Here is a 24,576-nt window from a genome sequence, read left to right on the forward strand (position 1 = left end):
ATGTGACCATTAAAGAACCCTCTATATTCTGGTCTTACTGTGAAACCAATCATTTTTATATAAGGGAGCTGTTAGTTCTCCCGTAGTCTGCTATGTGCCGTTTTTAAGGATGCACTAAACCCAATGATTGGACAGCATGTCAGATCCCGATTGGTGCGTTTTAGCATGCTCTATGATGAGGCTAAGGAGACATTCTTCAGTGTTGCGGAGTTCATTGGTGAGCTATGAATCACACGACTATGAGAGCTCAGGACCAGCTGACGCATCGTCATCATTAGATAGATATGTGTCACACTCTGCTCCAGCCCATGGACTCAGTACCTTTCCACTGCCCTGCTCACACCACACCCTCTGATCACACACCTGCCCTCACTCACTGATCACACACCTGCCCTCACTCATCAATCAGTTCACCTACCAGTATATATTCTCCAGCCTCACACTCACTCGGTGCCAGATTGTCTCTGCTATGCAAGACCTTCCAGCGTTTACCTGCCTGTCTTCCCGGAATCGACCCTGCCTGTTTACGACCTGCCTGTTCTGCCTGACCCCCGGTAAATTAACTCTGTCTTCCGTTTTGACCACGAGCTCAGCCAGTCTCCCTCTGGATTGTTTGCCTGATTCTGCCTGCCTCCCGGTTACTGAACTTTCGCCTGCCTCGTCCAAGTCTGCTGCCCCGCCCTCGAACTGTTCTTTGTTTGCCAGATTGCAGTTAATAAACCTGTTAACTGATCATCAGTTCATTGCCTGTTTTGTACTGCACTTGGGTCCATACCATACCCGTCACAATATGAACTATTTGATATGTTTTGTTAATTTTTTTTTTGTCAAAAACTAGGCCACCCAGAGTAAAAAGACACTGCAAAGCGTACCATTTTTTAGACTTTCCACAGCCTAAAAGTCACTTAAGCTAATGACAGGAGCTTAGGAATCTTGCGGTATGGACTCTCAGCTTCAGTGTGATTAATATCGTTCAGCATTTAAGTTCCTGTCCAGCAAGATCTTAAATGCTTTAATTTGCAGTGGCCTTATTCCTTTAAAAATAAAACAATGTATTGCCGCTCCATCAATGTTTCATATTGAAAGTGGTCTGCCACCACCACCGCATAAATGTCTCAGCAATCATGTGAGTTTGTCCTTATTGATTCACATATCGGATACACCCTCTGTAGGTAATAATCCGGTGTGCACAGCCAGCAGAGCTATACATAGCTGCATCCCGTTACCGCCTGCATGTGACAGATAGATCTCTGCGGTAAGGAAATTCCCATTAGACATAGGAAGCTGCGGGTGAAGCTGCTTTTTTACAAGGAGTGATACTCCTGCAGGAGCCTGTCCAATGATAAAGGAAGCTGCCACGAGAGAAGAATACATGGGGCAAGACCCAGTTTCTATGGAAACAAAAGAAATCGAAAAGAGTTGAACGAGAAGAGGATGTATCAGAATATATTTTGGAGATGAGGAAAGGAAGTAGCGTATATGAAAATCTGCCTCCCTCCTGGCAGCAAGGCTTCTTTAAGCATCAATCTTACAGCACGTGTGGCAGAGCATCACGAACAGTTGCAAATCTTGGCTCCTTTTATATTCAAGCACAGCATTCATGTATTTACAACTACGGACCTAACCTTCAATTCCTGCTCCAAATGATGTTTTTAGTCCTATAATGCAATACTCTGCTCAACAATAGTAACACTGTGTGCTGCTGTTGTGTTAAAAGGCTGGACTAAAATTGTACATCCATTCCCTGCTATCAAGGAGTGTGCACACATCCAGCATGTGCAAACATTGCAAACAAAAGGCAATCATTCAGCACACCTCAAGGCTGCATAAAAACTGCTGAAAAGAGTCTGAATAATTAATCAGGCTGAGCCATTAATAACAATGATGAAACCGCAGTTGATTAACACAGAGACGGCAGCAGGGCTCCCCGGGACAATAAAACCCCCTCCTCTCAGAGTGGAGGTTATTTTTGCCTGGAAAAAAACGATTGCAGAAGCAGTGCTGTGTCAACGGCAAACATTTTTAGATCTTTCCATGCCATAAAGACAGAAGACAAGACAAATTGTGTTCTGAAACTGCAAACCAAAGTATTTCTGGGGGCTCAACAGGTCTTGATGTTTTGTGGGTTTTTTCCCTCATTTTCAATTCAAGGCAGAAACAAAGTTATTGTGCTTTTACTCAGCTCTGTTCTTTGCTTTAACAATGGTTCCGTTGCGTCATTGCCACCGAGGACGTCCATTGTCTCCAGGCCGCAGCGGCTCAGCTGCCCACAACAATGCTGCCCCAACCCTCCCCAAGGGGTCTGACAACAAACACTATTAACGACAACAGCGCCAAACAGCGAGGGGGACAAACAAAAACAAACCCACTGGAAAGGAGTGGGACATATTTGCATCTTCTACAGAACCCAGCGGGGAGTCCATCTTTAAATGTTAGCGTGGGCCGGTGCCAGTGATTGTGTTGAAACGACTCCCGCTTGTTTGCCAACACAAAGGGTCGTCCCAGTCAATAATTTGCCCACCCACCCGGTGCCTTATACAAGACACAATAGTGGGAAATGGGGAAAATAAAAAACAAAGGTAGCATTTGAGATCAACAAGAGCATCATTAAAATCATCATTATCATAATATAAATATCACCTCAGCACCGTTGATCCTATAGGTTCTTGTGTTTCAGCTGCTACCATTAAAACATATCTTCTAAACTCAGTTGCAATCCCACTTGTAAAACAATTAGTGCCTCATGCTATAACATCCACAAAAACATGGTAAAAATGTAGTTATTCGACTCAAATGAGCAAAATTACATCTAAATTGTTGTTAATTTACTCCAGTCATCATGAACTAATGAACAGTTTCAGCTGGTCAACTAGCGTTGAAGGCTGTTGTGCCTCCACAGCCGAACGACAACGCTAGCATGTACACAAAATCCAGCATTATGTAGGCGGCTGCAGAGCGCATTATTTTAAATGTAACATGAGTGTTACTGTCCTTGACACAACAGCTGCCACAGTACATATTTCATGTTGCAACACTTTGCAGGCTGGTTGATGTGTAGTGACAGGCATGGGCCTCTGCTCCTGTGACAAACACTGACACGCACAAGCACACACACTCACTCACACACACACACACACACACACTCGTTACCCATGCTTGTGACTAAAGACTAAAAATATTCAAACCGGTTTGTGCTGACATTTCCCCCTGCATTTAAGAGTCATTTCCTGTTGGTGATCAGATGGGTACACCTATGAAATGCACCCTGGGGTGTCGACGGCAAATGGACCAGAGATCAGTGAATCCAGGGAGCCATCAAGCTTAATATCCTTGACCAGGATCAAACTGTCCCTGATATATGAACCCAAAGTGTGTGTCATTAACTCGAATGAGTGGAGACAGGATGCCACTGGGGCCTTTTTATGAGCGGCTATGACCCCCCCCCCCCCCCCCTTCCTGCTGAACACACATACACACGCACACAGATTTACAGCCTGACATGACCCCGTTGGCCCAGGTCATCCCTCCCTCACTTGTTTGCCAGTTTTCTTGTAACCACATTATTTGCAAACATGGCAAAGTTGGTGCATCTGCAGCGATGAGACATGGACTGTCATTAGAAGCATGTTCCAAAACTTGGCTTTTTACATTATTTATCCCAGCACATGCTCATCTGTATTCCTTCTCTTTTGATATTTTCCCCAGATTCAATTTAATCAAATTCTGCTTCTCATGTGAGGATCTCTGAAAGCGGTTCATTTGCCAATTAGCCAGCTGCTCCCCTGTTTAAAAAATGAATATGCTAATTCTAAAGCTGTGGGATATGCTGTCTACCGAGATACAGCGGCAGCAATTATCCAACTCAGGGACACTCAGATTGGTGTATTGTGTTCATAGATGTGACTTTCATCTGGGTGTGTACAAAGTCATTGATTGTGGACTGTAAGCATATATAGCAGTATTGTGCATGTTAGATGTGACTACATGCACTGTTTCTGAGGATGTGACTTTGCAGGACTGCTTCACTCCATGTATTGATTTGTTTGCCTGTCCTAATCTCAGCCAAAATCCACGTACTCGTTCTAGACCGTCTTAATTAAACAGCCTGAAGAGCTGAGCCAGGACTGTATGTAGGTGCACACTTTGCTGCCACCTTGCTGTGATTGTTACCTCCATTAATTGCCACAAAATCCAAGGGCTGCTCCTCTCCCATCATCTATCACCACATGTCAGAGCTCCTGACATCTGCAGCTTTTTCACTTTGAACTAAATCTTCTCTTTAAAGATGCAGCATCACACTGGAAAATGACTTTATTTTAGCAGCACAGGAGAAGACGATCCCCTGGTTATTGCCAATAATCATGTAAACTCCCCTGCACATGAGTGGGATGCTGAGCATAGAATATCTCTTCTTTGTCTACTTCTCAGGGATGATATGTTTTGACTTCCATCACTGCCAGCATCAAATGTGCTGTTGTTGAGCAGCAGATCAGTGTTCTTCCTGTGCTTCTCATGTTGGCTGTGCTTCTTAGCAATGTCAAACGTCAATGTCAAAAAATGTCAAGCTTCAGATAGAGACCAGATAAGCTTTGAGAAAAAAAACAGCTGATCAATAAACAGTCTTTATTAACACTTTCAAAGCGCTCTGCAAAGTCGGAGAATCCCGACACTCAACAGATTTATGATGCATTGAAAATTCCCCACAGTCCTGGGAACATTTTTCATCGTGGTTGTAAATTATTCATTAATATAATGGACCCGTCATCATAACCTGCTAAAGGTCTTAAGAGCCAACATTTTATTTTATTTTCATTTATGAGTGTGTGTGTGTGTGTATGTGTGTGTGTGTGTGTGTGTGTGTGTGTGTGTGTGTGTTTTCCGGGAATCAGAAAGCATCAGTATTTATTAACCTGTTAGGCATTACATCTATAATTGTGTGCAAAAGCCTCTTGCTAACAAGGGCAGCGTCAAGGCGTCTAGGACAGCATGACAGTGCTGTAAATTAGATATATTTATATATATATATGTATATACAGTATATATATGTCTTCCAAGATCAGTAAATCTGTGAAATAGTTTGCAGTTACATTTGTTCTTGATCACATTGTGACATTTTTGTTGGGATTTAATACACCAAAACAGTAGTTACCCACGATTTTATATCAAGCTTTGTGTTTCCTTTTAGGCATTAATGTGGCATATTTTTGTTTGTCCTCTGCAAAATCTGTTTAATGTTTTTACTGTTATGGAGGAACCTATGTGTAAAGGTTTGGACCAAATGCTGCATTTGTCAAGGCACCAAAATAAGTGCATGGACTCACCTTTTGTTTTCATGACCGTGCCTTGATTAAATATTAACGATGTGCGTATTGATTTAGTCTAAAAGACAAAAGCAAAGCAAATGAGTAATGCATAGAAAGTTCCCATGATGCTTCAAAACTCCATAATGGAGACTGTTAAGTCAACATGTGTTGTGGGCTGGGTAACAAATGAGCCAGTCCCTATTAAATAGTCTGATTCTGCCCCTTGATCCTGGAAAAACTGCAGAAGAGTTTTGGAGGGGTTTATTTACAAGGGAACAAGTGAAAGTTTGAGTAATATTTACCCTGGCATGATTTGACTCAGTGGTCTCTCTGGTGCTGGCATCAGAAACTCCTGATTGGCCAGCCCTCACTGACAGTTGGTGGCAGCTTCTGTCAGGAGCTCTATGTGGACAGGCCCAGAACTGTCAGAGTGAGCACACACGCGAGCGTGCACACACACACATCATATCCACAAGGAATCAGAAAAGTGAAAAGGCAATGCGTTGCACAATGAAGCAAGTGAATGAAGCGATGAAAGGCTCTGACTTGAGTGAAATTAGGGGTGATGAATGCAAAGAGGAATGGAAATACAAAGGGGTGCAAGCATGTGGGAAATGGACAGGCTGAAAAGTGAATAATACAGGTGGACGCTTTGAAGCCCTGATCTTGACATCAGACAAAGTAACAACATTAGTGCAAAGTGACTTTTTTCCCCCATGATCTGTCCATTGTAATACCCCAATTATTCCCCTGATTCTTCATTAAAACCAAAGCTCTAGAGGAAGATTTGTTGCTGGATCAGTGGATTAATTGGCAGTTTTCAAATAAAACCACATTTCTCGACATATACTTTGCCTCTTGAGTGGTATGAAGTCCAAGTCTTAAGGGAATTAAAATCACAACCGTTTCATATTCTCCAAATCTGTCAAGGAGCCAGCAGAGTCTGTGGATGTATCCCTCAAATGAGCATAAATGGTGACCTTAGCCCTTTCAATTACGTTGGAGAGAGGTTGGAAGAGGACATTTCTGCCTCACCTTGCTGCCCCCCACAGAAGCCTCTCCAAACATCTCTCTCAAATCTGGCAGGAGCCACTGACCTCTCCTTTGTGACCGAATTAAACCGTGGGCCTGAGTTAATGGCCGTGTCGCCGCCACAGGCGGCATGCGGCCGGGGGATGATCGGCCCACCACCGTGCCATTTCAGTCCCTGCAGCAATGATCACTTTGCTATGGACAATAACACCAGTCTTTGCAAAGGCTGCAGCTTGTGTGAAATAAAAAATGTGTGTGAAATAGAAAAAAATAACAAAAATCCAAAAGGAAGCAACCAACACAGGTGATCTCTCAAAGTGTTTGGTGCTTGGCTGTTTGAGCAAACATTGTATCAGATGTAGAAAATGTGATTTTTGTGTTATTCTTCCAATAGAGATTTTTGATTTCTGTACAGTGTATGTGGAAATTGCTTTTTGGGAGCTGTTGTTTTGGGTCAACCTTACTGGCAGAATTGCATATTGTCAAAAGTGAATCTGACTAGCCAGCTGAGACCAAATAACGCTCCGTTCAAAGCACAGACGGCTGGGGATGAAAGAATGCTGTGCTGGGCGACAGCAGAATTGCAAATCTTTACTGTCTGCTGAGGGTTTATGCTTGAGCTGTTGTCTGACTGTTCTACAAACACTTGCATCTGAACTGTGGAAACCAAAAGTTTCATGCAAGTGCAGAAATGGAAAATACAAGAGTGTTGAGTGCCACTGTTCTGTGGTGCCACCATTTTCTGGTTCCAGTCTGTTGTGGTTTATGTGACAGACGAACTCTTAGTCCCTTAAAGAAAAGCAAATAAAGCGTGTTACTGAAGTAGATTTGTTATAACGAGCTCCCATTCAGGGTGAACTCGGGATTATTCGTCTTGTGAGCTTGATATTTCACGTTATATTGCTTGTCTCACGAATGTTGGAAATCGTGCAGTGAAATTGAGCCTCCTCCTTCTCCTCCTCTGTAGAGGCAGAAGACCCCAAATCACTCTGGAAATAATCACCTGAGTTCAAATAGCCTAATGAAAGAAAGATCAATACGTACAGATTATTTTTTGTGCATATGTGTGTGAGTGTGTGTGTGCAGGCAACATTATAATTAAAGGCCAACAGGGCCTTTAAACCTGCGTGTTAATAACATCATTGTCCTGTTTGTCCAAGATGCCAGGATGATTTGAACCTTTGATTCCATGTATGCTGATGACCTTTGAAATCACTTTGAAATTCCCTGCATTTGGCTGACCTACAACACCCCGTTTTAAAATTCAAAGGTCACACGGGAGATGTTTCCAACAGATACAAAAAGGACAGATTTAGACTCCTTTTTATTGAATTAAATCATCTTGCCTTTAATCCAAGGAAGAAAAAAAATATATTGGCATTTAAATGGTCTTTATTATGACAGTTATTCGACCCGGATTAGACAACCTTCATAATAAGAAACCACATCTGTCGTTGGAAGTAGAGCAGCTCAGGCAACTCATTAACGTTATCATCACAGCTCCACTTCTCCTGTTTCCGGCTACACCTGATCCACACAACGTTAACGCTCAAACAGGACATGGAGTCAGGCAACATGGACAGACGGAGCTGAATAAACCCTTTCAGCCGTGCACTGTTAATTCTTTCTGCAAGTATGTGAAGGGAAAAGTCCAATAACTGACTGTTCTCTCTTCAACCATACCAGGAAGCAGATTGTTTTTTAATTTGCACATCTTAGTTCTGCTGAGTCCCGAGGAGGAAAAGGATGTGTGCAATAGAAGGCAGGAAGGGCGGCGGGAAGCAACTATCATCCTGTCTGAGTGGCATACCTGGATTTATTGCAACCCCGGACTTCTCCCAGCTCTGTGCTGATGTTGCCATATGCAGAAACATGTTGCAGTCGGAGGAAAGAGGGAGGGCAGAGAGGTTTAAAAGGGAAAAAGTTGAAAAACAGAAGTGGTGCGGTGAGGGAGGCAAAGACGGTGAGATTACACAGACGAGCCTGAAGTGCAGAGAGAATTAGAATGAAAGAACATCCAAGAAATGTTATGGTGTCGCTTTAATTTCCAATTATTTTCAAACAGGCAGCGTTGGTAAAGGCATTATCTTCCACCTATGCTTACCCGTCCCTTTTTTTTTAAAAACACATTTCCATAAATATCTATGCAAAAGGGATTTATTCAGCCTCAGCGTGACGATCCCATTTCTGGGATAGAAATCATTGTAGTGGTAAAGGCTCCCAGTTCAGGCTGGAGGCAGCGTGAGCATGAACCTGCAGGTTTGCTACCTTCTGTTTCTCTGCTGCACAGCAGAACCTTCTTTGGAAAACGGTTCCCCTGCCTTTTCCATAACCTGTGGCATGTGGAAGAACAGATTGTATGATGGAAATAAAGAGCTGGCTGTTACCCCCCTCATATCTGTAAAGGTTGATGATTGCCTTTCATTTAGGTATCTTGGTTTTTCCCTCCTGGCAACGAATCTGTCCTCTGACACATTCTCAGTTGTCTGGCTTTTAACAGGGTTTGTGGTCAACAATGTCCCACTGGGAATATTCCTCCCACTGTCCGACATCTTGCCAGATACATTTAATACATTTCAAGCATCTGCCAAGCGATGTAGGATAACCTACCGATGTCATATATACTTTCCTATAGTATTTCTGTTGCTATAATGTTCGGCTAACAATTCACATTCTCTTCACACTTGGTTCTTATCTGCATTTGCTTTGACATATTTCTAGGTCCAATAAATGCAGCACAGACAAATTGAATTGAATTTACAGAAACAAAAGGATAGAAAAAGCAGCTTTGACGTATGCTTTAGATTATTCTGACGGAACGCATATCAGCTAAAGTCATTTTTTAGAACGCTGCACATCTGACAACTCCAAACAGAATGCACATATCTATCAAATGTACAGTGTGTTTGCATTAAATGCACATATATTTTGCAAAATATTCCCCACTTTGTCTAAAAGTAAACATCTGTGTATTTGCACTGGGCTGCTTGCATGTGCATGAGTGGAGTTCTATGATTTTATGCACAGAGAGAGGTCCATCATGGCCTGAGCTAAGAGGCTTAAGAAAGGCGACATAAATCACAAAGCAGTTGGCGAGTGAAAAGCAGAGATAGAGAGAAGGTGTGCGGGCGAGAGAAGGAAGAGAATAGGTAGCTGTGGGTTGCGCCTGAGACTGTGCACGTGGACCGATACAGTATGCCGGGCCGATTGGATATGGTTGGCTGAGTAGAAGCTCCTCAGCAGCATGAAAGCAGCCTTGTTATGCAGTCAGACAGATAAATAGGACCAGGGACAATCAGACAGGGGACACACATGGACAAACTTCACAACAGTTTCCTGTCAATCCAAAGTTGGTGAGAGGCAAATCACGAGTGTTGATGACAACATTTAAATCAACCTGATGCTTCGGGGTTGGGTGCTTTTCATCTGTTCTTAAGGAACCAATTAATATCTATTAAAAGATTGTCAGACACGTTCGGTGGAATGACATTTTCCCAGTTGCTATGAATACTGATGAACTAACTAGCCATCTGTCAACACACAGCGTCCCTTTGAAAGCACAGGTTTCATTGCTAACCTTTACAAACATGAGCCTTAAAAGTGGCATTATGATCACAGGTTCTAGAACACAGCTGCTGCCAGCTGCATTGATAATGGGTTGAATACCAGTCACACTTCTATCGTCTGGCCATTAGTTCTCTGAAAGTGGATAAAGAAAATCAAGTTTGAACCCCTTCTTCCCTGAAAGACCTTCAGCGAGCAAAGAGCCTGCCTGCTGTCTCAGTCCTGCCTCACTTTGCCTTCGGCTGGTCCCTTTTTCACCGTGGGAAGGCAGAGTGTACACGGTTATTTCATTTGTTCCGCTCTTACCTGAGGATGGCGAATGGGCAGAACAACGTCTGTTCGTGTTTCAGCTCCACAATGGCTGATGTGCCTCCTTAGTGCTAGAAATCTTTTCTTCTCTCCCACTGTACAAAGTCCTTCCTGCTGGCAGTATGAATAGTGCAAGTGAGCTTTGCAGGGCACCAATCTAAATATGAAAGGTGTATTATTTTTCACGCTCACTATACTTTATTTATTTAATTATGACAATTTTTAAAAAAATGATTACCGGTAAGTCCATTCAGTCCTGGTGCCTTTCACAGCTCACTGTTACAGTGCTGGGTAAAGTTCCCCAAGCTGGCAGAAGTTAGCGGTAGTTATTTAGGAAATCTCTCAACACAGGCACACTTTGATAGCCTCCCCAGTTGCTACTTTTAAACCTGTAGCAACTGTTTTGATTGATCACGTTGGCTCCTGCTTTTCATGAAGAGGAGCTGATTCAAACTTCAGTTTCAGTTCAACTGACTGTTTTGAAGGATTGTCTGTTTGAACATCCTCATTTTTGTCTGCCAAAGGCAACACTTTCAATAATTCATCCCAATCTCTTTAAATGACTGTTGTCATCCAAGTTGCCTTTGCTGGGTTATACTTGAGTCATTTTTGTGGAGCTTTTTCCAATCTGCATACAAATTCCAAAGAAAAATCTAAAGTTTCAAGTTTATCAGTTGTTGGACTTTTTAAATAAATGTTCTTAAGTGTTTTTAGACAATTTCTTGGTTTAATACCTTTAAAAAGTTGCAATGAACAGCCAGAAGGTTTTCTAATTATTATTTATCTCAATACTTAGCAATTAAATGAGTTAAGGGACCTAGATAAGTGATGTTTTCTTGACCGTTCCATCCCTCTCGGAGTCATGAGGAGGGTGCTGGAGCCTATTCCAGCTGCATATGAGTGAAGGCAGGGTCCTCCCCCCTGGACAGGGTCTCCTGCTCATCACAGGGCCCTATGTGAGCATTTGGGGGTTTGGTACCTTGCTCAAAGGTACCTGGGCAGTAGTCTGAGAGGTGTCCTGGTGCCTCTCCTTGGTACCAGAAGACCTTCCAAGTATTGTCCGCACTGGGTCTTGAACTGAACCCTCTGCTTCTCAGCCCAGTCCCATACAGATTGAGCTACCACCACCCCACCTCCATTAAATACTTAATAATAAAATAATTGATTAGTGTCTTTTGTCCCAGCTAAAAGTATTCTGTCATGAAGAAACAGACAGAGCACACTTATTGTGCTGCATTTATTTGGCTTTGGGTTTTTTTTATGAAGAACAGGATTACTCAGCTCTCTCAAACATTGAATTTTGCCTGCTGCTGAATGCAACAGTGCATTTCGCTGCCCTTTAGTCTGACACGGGTTTAGTTACAGCGACTTAGCTGCTGGCGCTCTTCATGCCCGGTTTGCACTGGGCTTGCTTTTCACCAGCACAGCTCGGTTGGCACATCCTCCACTGACCACAATGGCCGCAGTTTTAGAATTTGTCCACCCCTTTCTCTTAGCTTGGTTTTTGGTGTTCAGCAATTCCTCGGGGCAACATCTGGCAATTTTGCAGCTAAATGCTCCAACTGCTTGACATTGCCTCTTGGTGCCAAGCAGGTAGTCATTAGGCCGGTCTCATATGGGAGATGTTTGGCTGGAAGTGACTCTGTACTGCTGTTGAACATGACAGGGTTGAGAAAAGATGACTGTACGGCCTTTTATGACAAGTTTTTAAGGGTTTTAAAACATCTGTTCATGACCTCTGTCAGCGCATGCAGTTAATTGTTATCATACAAACAGTTCATCAAAAAATCATGACATTACATCAAGGTGACTGAATGGACAGGATGCAGCAGTCATGGCAGGTGCTACCATTTGCCTTTTATACTGGTGACCATTATCACATCGTGGTTGAAAATCTCTTTTCCTCAAATGAAACCAGGCAATTCTGTGTTAAACAAGCAAATTATAATGTCATATTTCAGATCCAGTCAGTATTTTTACTAAAAGATCATCCTTTATTATTTTCTGTGAGGAACCTGCCTCCCATTATAAGTCTTTACAGTAACAGCACAGGAGAGGGGGGAGGGGGAGCTGAAGTTCTTTTTCTTTTGCCTGCTGGGTTTTGTTAGCAACTCATTACACAGTCAATCACACAGAACTTGAATAGGCCACAATCAATTAATAAGTGAAAGCTATTAAAGAAAGAGCTGTTTGGAATCTGCCTTAGGTCAGAGGCAGGTTAAGTACATGCCACGAACTGATATAATTACCGGTAATGATTGACAGCACATTAGTCAAATCAATACACACATTTCTGAGTTCTGACTAAATCTTATTCTGAAAATAATTCCCAAACAAAAGGCTGTTTGTTGATGATGTACACATAGAAAACAAGCAAAGGCCAAACACAAGTATAAAACTATAATTAAACTGCACTATATAATTTGTGTCAGTTAAATATAATGGCACTTTAGAATTATTAAGATTTGATTCCCCCTGAAACGACTGGCTGTCTGGCAGCTTGTATCTTGTTTTGGAGCGTTTGACTGTGTGTATCCAGAGCCGTATATATTTTAAACATATTTTGATGCTGCACACGTGTGATCAAATGGATCCTCTTACTGTTTGCGCCGCTGATTCTCAGTCTCCTCTGGTAACTGATTTATGCCCTAAGAAGCAGCAAGAAATGATCAAGTGCATTGATCACGTTGCGTCTTAACCTTATCTTGTTACCTTCTGAGGCAACCAGGGCAGTGTCCCTCTACTGCCATCTATAGGCCGGTTCGGGTCACGACAGCAATGTGCTCGGGCTAATAGCTGCAGTCTGGAAAGCAAAAAAATGATAAGCATTTTTTTCTCAATGACTGACACTCACCGTCAGCCCCAGTTTTCTTTATTATAGGAGGAATTAACACCCATTACGTGTTCATTACATAACTGCGTGAGCCTGCGAGGAAGCGTTCACTCAGCTCAGCTGTGAGACAGTCGCAGTGTCAGGAGCCTCTGGCCTAAAGATGACCCTTATTTCACTTAGTAACCAATCATTATTGATCACATGTGCCGTGCAAAGCAATTCTCAGCCCTCCAACTTGTCTGGCTCTTCTGTTCGTCTTTACAAGTGTGTCCCCCGCTGCTCTCCCACTCAAAGGCTTCAGCCCCCATTGTTCATGCCCAGCTCGTACTCGCCTTTATTTCTTGTTCGTGCACTGCTTCAGTTTTTGAAAATGTCCCCCACAGCTACCATTATGTGGCATTACATCGAGACACACAATAGCGCCACACAGTGAAATGGCCTTTGATTGTGCCCTGATTGTGCACATTTTTGATAGAGAGTAAGTTTTATTCAGGTTGTATTGTGCAGTTCAGGTCAATGGAAGTGTTCTTGTTCCTTTTCTGCATTTACCTATGCTGAAGAGTCAAAGAGTCTTTTCAAAAGTTGCAAAGCTGGAGATAAACACATTCTTGTTGAGGGATGTTCATTCTTATTTTTTAGATGCCTTTTAATCATATAGTCAATGTAATTGGTGACACATTCTATCAAATTTTGTTCGGTTAAATAAAGATCTGAGTAAAGAAAGAGACAAATTGCACATCTAAGGAACAAAGGAGGAGAATTTTGAAAGCAATTTTCCATTATTTTGTCCCTCCTTTGTTGGAAGTGTTGTGGTTTCTATTAAGACTACAATAATAAATCTCTCTCTTTTGCTTTCTCTCTCTTTCTCTCCATGGCAGCCACCCTGCAGGTGTCCATATCCTTGAACAAAGTTGAGTTGAGCGTTGGAGAGTCCAAGTTCTTCATCTGCACAGGTACACATGCCACACACACACACACACGTGCGCACGTACACAAACAGACACAAACCAGGGTGTGTTTGGAGGTGGGTCACAGATGTAAAACCAGCACTTGCGGCGTGGGTTTGTTTTCCTGGTGATGACAAGTGTGACCGTGTCCTCCATATGGAGTGCCACGTTGACCCCGAGGGCCGCTCCTTCCCCTCCTCCGCAACGTCCTCCCAGAAGGGTATAAGCACACTCCACAGCAGAGCCCTGATGCCAGTGACTCAGCAGGGTGGCAGGATTCTCTGGCAGGTCCAGCCCACCCCCTGCTGCCTGTGTCTTCTCTCCTGCCAGCCCACTCAGTGTGGAGCTAACAGTGAGGGGAGTACCGACACGGTGGGAGGAGGGCTGAGGCGCTATGGAAGTGTTGCGAGGGTGGAAAAAAAGAGGTGAATGGATTCAAAACATGGCAGGGATTGAAAGGGAGCAGGCTTGCCTTGCAAAACCAGGCAAACTGACAGATGTGGGAAGAATGGAAAAGGATTTCAGGTAAAAGAGCTTTGGAGGTGAGAGATAAGAAGCCTCCATCCCTACAATGGGTGCGAGGGTGGTAAGTGGAGGTGTGACGAAATCTGGTGACGATCCCACTGCTTTTTAGGTCATGCTACTGTGATTAAAGAAGAGACTTTACAGTGGAGACAGCTTCTTGTTTGTTTCAGAAAATCAGAAAAGGGAACATTCAGATGATGGTTTTCATAGTACTGGCATGTCTCTTGCCTTCAGCTCCTAATTGTTAGCCACAGGACCAATGAGAAGAAAAGGAAGCAGAAAAAGAAAACTTTTTTTCCCGATAAAAGCAGATGGGGTCTCAAACCACAAAGTGACCTCCAGTGCGGACGTGGATGCTATTTCCTGTTTTCTTTGTCAGACATTGAATCTAAGAGTTTTGGAACAATTCTAATTCCTCCATAATTGGTACTTTAACTTTTCTTTGAGAGGTTTTCAGAAAACCTTTTTATTGAGTGTAATGATGCGATGTAATGTACAATTTCAGATGCTTTTTTCATAACTTGCAGGACTATAGTGGGAGAAAAAAATCTGAAAATTGCACGTCTCTTTTAAAAGGTGATGGAGTTTTCATTGTTCACTTTGTCTCTTTTTAAACCAGGGAATCTTTAAAAGTTCCAGGGCAAAAGTTATTTATTAACGTTGACATTTCCAAGACTGAAACACATACCTGAGGTTCTGCTGCTGCTCATAAAGACTTACCCCTCAACGCTAATCTCACTTAACATTGTTCAGTGAAAATCCCTAATGTGTGTGCTTTTTTTTTCTAACTACCGGTACATAAACTCTCATCAACGCAAGTAATATAGGACCCTGTTTTCAGTGAGCAGGCATGCTTTAACACTATAGCTTATGATGCATGTGAGGCTGTAGAGCTGGATATGACTTCAAATGAACTCACCCATAATCATCAATATTAATGCTGCAGGTTGAGTTCATTAAGGCTTCTGCTGCTGGGCTTTATCCCCTCTGCTGAGAACAGAGCAGCACATATTCAGATTTGGAGAACATATTCCATGTCTGTACCCTGACAATTTAGAAATATTATGTTTTAATATTGGTCAAATCACCTCTAAAATAAGTTGTTTTATCCTCTCTCTTCTGTACAGTCTCAAATATTACTGCTAGACTAACAGACATTTCTCTGCAATGTGTCACAAAAACCAATTTACTTGGTTATAATTGGGCTGAAAGAAAGTCAGTGTGCTGTAATAAACAGATATATATTCAGCGGCTACAAATAGAATGAAATAATACAGCTAAAATGAGGCGACACCCGGCTGCTTTTACTGCACTGAATGAGCTGCCATACTATATAATCAATCAGCAACGGAGGATATAAAGTTCTCATTCCAATTTCTGAAATATGCATTGAAATATTTTAAAGACAATTTGCATATGCAAACTTGAGGCTCTAATTGTGTTTGATGTCATCTTGGATCTTCAAACAGCATGTTTGAGTTTCGAATAAGAGGTAAAAGCGAAGGCAAATTCGTATAATTGTCAAACCATGTTAATACACTGATCAGAAAAAAAACTTTTCCTTTAGCTTAAATCAGAGAAGTTCCAGTTGTGAAAAGTTTACGTGAGTATTCACAGCATCTGATTTTTATTGCAGTCCTCCGATTATACTTCCAAGTTCCAACTCATCTCGCTAAACACTAAAAAAACTAAAATCTCAGTGGCCTTTTTCATGTATACAGCTTTTTTATTTACTAAGTCCAGGGCTTCGCTGAAGACTCCTGTTTAGCTAATCTGTCTCATTTCATCAATAACACGAGTCGACAGAGGATCACAAACAGCGAACGACCTTCTAGATCCAAAGCTGTGATCTGAAATTTTGATTTGTGTTTTAAACCAAGCCAAAGGAGAACTGAACTTAAACTGAGGATCTGAATCTGCTACACCTTTGTTGCAGAGTGGTAATTGTCTCCCCAGTTGAGTCAGCTCCTCAGCCCTTTCTCTTGCCAAGAATCAGTGGAGCTAATGCAGATTTTACGAGTGGTACGACAGAGACCTTCAGCAAGTCTTCCCCCAGTTGTTAAGATGCACAGAGAGGGAGGCAGGGCTGAGTGTGGAAAACAGAGCAGTGTTGTGTTCACTCCTGTCATCTCACATCAGTGAAGCAAATTGCCTGTCACCATCCTAGCTGCATAAACTTTAACATATAGAGTTGCTTCAGGTGTCAGCAGACTGTAAACCAGTAAGCTGTTAAAGTTTTGCAATGCTAATAGGTATAAAGAGTTGCCTGAAGCACTATCAGGCATTTATCCCCTTGCCATAAGTAACCAAGTGAACCATGATGCTCTTGGGACACCATGTGGGTCTTAGTGCTTAAGAATCAGCGTTAGCATGCTGGAAGTTCAGAGGGTTCAGAGGTTTTTTGAGTTTTTGCAGAATGCTGATATGATGCATTGCATTTTTAATAGGCTAGATTTAAAACAATTCCTGATGTAGAGAGTTGTTTTTATGACCACATCCACATTAGTCTGCATCGGCCATCTTTATGTTTGTCTGCACGAATCAGCTTGGAATTTACATCCTACATATGTCCATGATTCTTTACAGGCAAATTAGCAATGCAAATCCGAGATTATGACATAATCGTATCATATCTGGTCGTCTGTTCTGCTGGCGTGCTCGTGTATGGCCCTCTTTGGTTCAGCAAATCGAACTGTAAAATCCTTATCAGTGAAACAGGGAACATGCCAAATGATATGGAAGGCAGCCGGAATTAGCATTACTAAATTTGTTTTAAATGCTGAGTTTTCTAGGATAATTGTACAGACATAATCTGATCCACTTTAAAAATGCCAGCAAGACTTCAGGAAACTTCTAAGGGCCAAAAAACTGCATTGTCTGACTTGCTGTCCAAGTGAATGTCACTCATGTCCATGTGACATTTTCTCGAAGCAGAGGCCTGAGCGGTCATCGTTTCTACTTATAGGGTTATTTTTAAGAAATAGGCAACGGTGCTGAAAGGTAAGAGGCACAGACCTTAAAGGAATGGCAGTAATAAACAGCGGCGGGCGTTTAAGTGTCAGCAGCTTATCTGAATAAATCCTAAATAAATGTTTGTACAGTCATGGTAATGTCTCTTTTGAGCTGTGAATGTAAACATTTCTAGAAATGAATGATTCAAATCAGCCTTTTAGTGTGGCTGGTGAACGTTGCTCATTTTTGGCTCCTTTCATCGCTCTTTCTCTGACCTTGCTTCCAGCTATCGGTGAGCCAGTGAGGCTAGAGTGGTTCAACCCCCAGGGTGAGCGCATCGCGTCCTCCAAGCGAATGGCGCTGCACACAGAGTCCTCAAGATCCAGGCTCATCATTTATAATGCCATCATCGAGGACGCCGGTATCTATCGCTGCCAGGCCACGGACGCCAACGGTCACACGGAGGAGGCCTCCGTTGTGCTGGAGATTTACCGTAAGCTTGACAAACACCACGCACTTAGACACCCTTTTCCCGCGTTAACCTGCGGATGCTGCGTTTCAGCCACAGGGGGATGTTGATACAAGACAGCGTGGGGAGAATAAACCTCTCACATTAGTGTTTGATCACTTGGATAATGAGCCTGTTAGTATTCCCAACCTCACCGCGGCTACATGCTGTCAAAACGGTCCGCAGATTTCGCAACCCCATTTCCAAAAAAGATGGGATGCTCTCTAAAAATGGAGATTTAGAGAAGAGTGGATTAAGAACAGACGACTTGAAAAATGAAAGCCGGTATGTTTTTTTTTCCTGTGTGTGTTAAAGCCCCTCTTGTGACGATAGTGTAATGAGAGCTAGCAGTGACAGGAGTGTTATCTGTCAGGATTAATGAAGGATATGGAGCTGAGACCGAGGCACCTCGCTCACTGATCACTATCAGCCCATTTGTCCTGTTGTTGTCACATTTAAACAGTGCATAAAGGCAACACAGTTATTAGTCTGCAGAAATTGTTAAAAAATAAGCAAGAATATGAATTCATGCAAGCAACCGGTGAGGTGTCATCGTGCAGGTGTAGCTTTATTTACCACATAGTTTTCACCTATTTCTGGCCAATTTTTTAGATCCTAAAAGCATCACGTTAACTGCAAAAAGGTACCGAGGGAGGTCGCATTGCCGTTAATTAAACTCTGTTATGTGAAAGAGGCAGAACCTTCAGAGCATATGCTCAAGAGTCTTCCTAAGGTTTAATTGGAGAAACTGTCAGTGCACAAGGATTTGATGTCGGGACTGACACACACACACACACACACACACACACACACACACACACAGTGAACCTGCTGTGTGGTTGCCTTTTCAATCCTCACCCAGTGAGCCATTAGGAGAGACATCACAGCCTCAATCACACCTGCCACCGCTCAGCCCTTGCCTCATTCACCACATAACCAGCTCCCCTAAAACCATTGTTTCCATGGCAACCGGGCATCACTCACTGAGGCCCTCGGTGTGCATTGCATGAGCAGCATGCGGATGAAAACCTGCCTAAAGCTCGGGCCAGCCATTCTGTCAGTGCACAGCCGGCGCGGGCGAGGACTCCTTGAGCGATGCAACATGTTGTACATGAAATTTATGACCAGTGGGAGAGCAAGTGTTGACGTGTTGACATCTCCATGAAGGCCCATAGAGTTACACTAATGCTCCACAGGGTACAGGATCACTTTGAAATCTAGAGCAGGTCATTGGAATTAAGAAGCTTGTTTGCCTCCTTGATCTTTTATTAGCTGTACACGCAGAGCTGCTATGGGATTAGCAAATTATTCCCAGTAGTACTCTTCCAGTGTAACTGGTGTTCTGGCAACATTAAAGCTGGCACACCACAAATAACAGCAACGGTGCGGGATATTGAACAGAGACATGTTACTTTTTTACTTGCTTTGTCTTAAACTTTTCACCGATGGTGGCTCCTGCTGTCCACCTTCTCTGACATGCTTTACAAAACCTTTTCTTAAAGGCTGCATAAATCATTTGAAATCTATTCATTCAGTGATTCTTGGAAGTCCACTTAATCTCGTGCATTCACAGTAGGGCAGGATAAAGACGCACAGACCGAGCAAGGGCCCAGCAGTGAAACAAAGCGAGCTAACTGCATTAGCGCTGTCACTGTATGGACAAAAGACTTTTAAACCATACAATCAAAATGGGTTTTAGTGTGCCCAGATCTCCCATTTCCTCTCACTTTTGTAACAATAACCATAAAACTAGCTAAACAATAGCAGGAAGAATTGAGGGGAATTGACTTGTTAGGCTTTGAAACACTTTCTGACAGTGGTGTTCAGCCAATGATTACTCCAAATACTCTCAGTTCACCAGCGTCAAGCGTGGAGTGGAGTGCTACTCTGAAAGGCCATGGTTCCGCAACGCTTCCTGTGTACAAAAATAAGAACAAAGGGAAGAAAACGGATGACAACAGGAGACACAAGATGTGTGACATCAAGAACATGTCAGCCTGAGGGTGCACTGGTGGGACAGGAAGACTGACTTTAGAGGGAAACGTAGCCTAAGTAACCTGCTAATGATGACGGCTGAGACTGACGGTGCAGCTGTGACAGGTTCTACAACAAAATGGCAGCTATCTGTGTTTTTCTCTTTGATACTGAAAACCCGCTGATGGCTTCCAGCAGCAACGACACAAACAATGTTCCATCTCCATCTCGTTTGATCTTTCAGAGCGCCTGACATTTCGGGATGTTCAGTCACCGCAGGAGTTCCGCCACGGTGAGACGGCAGAGGTGGTGTGTGATGTCATTAGTTCGCCGGTGCCCTTGGTGGTGTGGTACTACCAGGACAGGGAGATCATGGAAGAGCGTCACAGTAAGTTCTCAGAACCAATCGTATGACAGTTTATAAACTCCGATTGCAGGGAAATGCAGTTTAATCAAGTTCCGCAAGAAATATTCAAGAAATGTTGAATTGCCTTCAGCGTAAAATGTGTTGTTTTCTAGTCAGTAGAGCATGATAATGGAATAAAGGCTGCAATAAAGTGGGCACCAAGCAAAACTTAATTTTCCTTATAAACTTGTCAAATTCCCTTGAATTTTGAGTGATGAACAAAAAGCTTTATTCCAGTCTGAACAAGTCCAAATCCCTCTCTCCTTCAGAAGATGCCAAAATACTATTCTTGTTGAAAATTAGTGTCACTTCACAATAAGGACAGTACAACAGATTTTATGAATAGAAACCCCATCAGCCTTGGGGGAGGCGCAGAACTTGGAGAGTAACCACGCTAACGCTCGACACAGAAAATGGATTATAAATTTGGCTGGTGGTGGTGGGAGATGAAATCGTTTATGTTAATGAAGCACACTTATATTGTCACTAATATTCTGTCTTGATTGATAGAAAGATGATATATGTCCTTTCTGAAACTCTTCTCTGTAATCCCACCTTCTTGCTCACTTTAATCATGTTAATTATCTGGAGGATGAGATCTTTAGTAGGTGAGGAAATGATGGACAGATGTAGGGGAGCCCTCACAGGAAGGATTCACTTCCACTTAAATGAATTTTTTTTTTTGTGAACCTAAGTGCCCCTGAAGTAAGCAGGAGACTCCCAGATCCATTATTTGCCCACCTCCTCCCTGTCTGACACCACTTTTCCTATCCTCCTTCCAGAGAAACCGCTTGAATCTCCTTTAACTGAAATAGAAATCTTCTGCACCGCTCGGATTGAAAACCTTTTTTTATCACTTCTAATTATAATACCTGCTTGTATAATATCATTGCCTGGAAGCCATAAAAGAAGGGCCTCATTCCTCCCGGCCAATCTGAAAGCTGATTCAGAACTAATTCTGCGTCTGTTTATCTAACCGGGCTTTATCGGCTGAATGTGGAGATTGACAGTTTTGCTGCTGAAGAGCGGAGATGCTAATTTTCTCCGGCTGTTTTCCCGACATTCTTATCTCACCTCTCTCTCTCTCTCATCCGCTGTTGTTCTTATTCCACTTCCTCGCCTTCTTTTCCTGCCTGTCTGCCTACCTGCCTGTCTGTTTGCTCATCCTACCCTCCTGTCTTCTGTGCCCTGCTGCTGAAGGCAGGTTCCTGGTGCTGGCAAACAACAACCTACAGATCCAGCAGGTGACCAAGGCCGACGAGGGCGTTTACCGCTGCGAGGCCAGCGTGGAGGCACGCGGCGAGATTGATTTCGTGGACATCGCCGTGGTAGTTAACGGTGAGTTACAGCGGTTTGATATTCAGCTCAGGGTTTTGCTGTCACTCTTGTGTTTGTGATCGTCTGTTTCAAAACGAGGACAGAGTCTCACCTGTCCTTTCTGAGCCGTCTCCATAAGCACTCTTGTCACAGGATGCTTGGGCGAGTGAGTCTCTGATGTGATATCAGCTGTCCCGGTGGAGCCCCAGCAGATAAAGGGGTGCTTGGCATTCCGAAGAATGAAGTTGCCAGGTGCATTATCTCCAGTATTATCTTTGGCCCAGGGGAACAGTCTTCCACCCAAATGATTTAGATCTGCTTAAGGTCAAATAAGAGACATACATTTCAAGGCATGTCCCTTAAGTACCTAAAATGTTTTATGAAAATTGCCCTGGAATGCGTGAAAACTAGTGTCGTGAAAAGCAATGACATAGTTTGATATGAAACTTAATCCTCAGAGAGGCACAAACAAGCAGGTTTTCAGTTGGCTATCAGCACAGATCTCACTCAGTTCAGTCCACCACACCCGGCACGTTGGACTTTTGTGTCGAGCTTGAAAGGAAACTCTGTAGACGCATCTCCAACACCGATAGGAGATTAGAACCCATTAGGCAGCCTCTCTACGCTGCTGCAGAGACTCTCCTCTTTACTCATACATTAGGTTCATGGCTGTTTACCACGATGACAGGAGAACAACAGACAATGCTTCTTGTAAAAATCCGGACAAAGTCTGGTCTTTCCAGCAGTTGAATGCTGTTTATCAAGGTGAATATTAATGCGGTACCTAACAAGGCATCAGTGTGTTGACTGTCAGCCCCGCTGACAATGTTACAGCGCCACTATAACGCAATTTAAAACCATTTCAGGGCTGTTTACCCTTCTGGGGCTCTTTTGGCCTCAGGTCTGTGAAAGCAACACGTGCGTTTAGCAGCACCTGCTCTGCAGATTCCCCCAGCATCTTCGGCTGTATCAAAACACAGTTGTCAGCTTTGACACAGTAAGTATGCTGCACAGCCTCAGATAAGTTCATAATTGGCACATTTGTAGCTCTCTGCTACCATCACTTTTGTCTTTTTAGCTTCTTTACTCTGATTGAAAACTCCAATTACCATTGGTTTGAGGATCTGTGGCCCCTGATTGAAAAATGTCATTTTAATTTTCTCATTTACCGCACATCACCTGAGACCGCTGAAGTGATTGAAACATGATTTCTCCCGAGCCACAGGCGTCAGGTAACGGCTGAACGGCTTCAATTCTAATGTAACAGCAGACCAACCCCCCCCTCTCACCCACAAAAAAAAGAAAAAATGAATTGTGTTTAGTTTAGCATAGCACTTGCTTTACTTCACAGGGAGATCCTATAAGCCTGCTCAATAAGCCGTGACCGATTATTGCATTTTTTCCCCCCCTGTGCCGCTGAGACGAGGGCAGAGCGTTTTACTGGGCATCCGAGGAAGACCAGACCCTGGAAGAGAGCCACACCCCAAGGGAGACACTGTTAAGTCAACTTTATATCGCCTGAGGGAGGCTCAGTCCGTCACTCTGTTCAGAATCACACGTGCCAACGTGGTCCAGGCTGAAGTTGCTCTAATCTGTTTTGTGGAAACACCATTTGGTCCACATGAAATATATAAATAGTTGACCGAGGGAACACAAAATTCAGAACTAATGAGTTTGTCTAGTCAACAGTTGCGGGGACATCTGTTCTAGCAGCGCACGTGTTTTGTCTGAGCACTCAGAATGAACTCTGAAGCAAACCCTTCTTTGTATTCCTCTCGTCTTTTTCCATTAATTAGTGGCACATGTTTAATGATTTAGCACAAACACAGTAATGCTGATTAGAAAGACGCTGATAGCTTAAAGGAAGAACCAAACAAACCTCAGATGAAATCCACCTTTGCTGTGGTAGGAACATGCATATAGGTATTGGTCGTCTGGAGAACTCCTTGAAGGACAACTCTCCCGTGTGGCCATTTCTCATGCGTTTCCAGCCCCTGTGGGACTTGTGAAGTGACAGAAGATAGCACGCTGGGAAAATCAGACGAGTCTTACAGCAATTACAGCAACATTATTCAAATACTAAACATTCACAGTGACAGGTGTCAAAGCACAGCAGATAGTGTCCTCAGCAGGCCACCAGATATTCATGTGTCTCTTGGTAATGCCTCCCTTTGTAGCACATGTGCGTATCATTACTCGGACATTTGCATTGGCCCATTTGTCACTATTCTTATCACTTTGACATGTTCTATAGTGAGTACAAATTACATGATATACATAAACTAGAGAGCTGGAATTCCTGTGTTTGCTTGTGGGGACAGAAATGCATGCATCGTGTAGTTGTCATGAAATCACTGCCGATCTGGATGTTTCTTTGCTGCCCAAATGGTCAAACTCAAATGGCTAAATAACAACTCCACCACTAATTCTTATTAGCTGAGCTGTCGACTACTCTGAGAGCAATGTAAGGAATTGGTACCTTAAAACAACCAAGCTGTCCTCAAAAATTGGAGATATTTGCTCAGCTCTCCACTCTTTTCTTTGACTTGCTCCTCTTCATTGGCAGAACATGATGGACAGTCTTGTCATGTGATCAGATAAACCCTCCATTCAGGTATTTGCTTGCTTTACACCAGCAGCCCTTTTACACTCCGGATTTTGTAGAATCCTTGATAACTTGTTTTCATTGTCTGTGGTGATCAGAAAAGCCATTCGGCACCGGTGTTTGAGCCTATGGGCTCACCCATTCACACAAGCAAGCGCATGCAGAACATTTTTATTTCCTGCGATGAAGCTTGAGGTGTAAATCTCTTCTTGCCTGAAGAATTCCCTCGGATTATCTGCCTTCTATGGAGCCTGATCGCCGAGGCATTGTTGAAGCACGGAGAGCTGTCTTAACAGAGGAT

The 24,576-nt window shown here is 43.1% G+C and overlaps 1 protein-coding gene across 1 annotated transcript in view; it reads left to right on the forward strand.

Annotated features, from left to right (window-relative positions):
* Positions 1 to 24,576, forward strand: part of LOC115250814 (neural cell adhesion molecule 2-like) — a 150,781-nt gene that overhangs the window by 98,456 nt on the left and 27,749 nt on the right. The window contains 4 exon segments of the mRNA XM_029841010.1: positions 13,920 to 13,994; positions 17,752 to 17,958; positions 20,192 to 20,335; positions 21,554 to 21,691. Of these exon segments, the coding sequence (XP_029696870.1) occupies positions 13,920 to 13,994; positions 17,752 to 17,958; positions 20,192 to 20,335; positions 21,554 to 21,691 (564 nt within the window).

This window comes from Takifugu rubripes, chromosome 8 (genome assembly GCF_901000725.2).
Source record: "Takifugu rubripes chromosome 8, fTakRub1.2, whole genome shotgun sequence".
Lineage (NCBI taxonomy): Eukaryota > Metazoa > Chordata > Actinopteri > Tetraodontiformes > Tetraodontidae > Takifugu > Takifugu rubripes.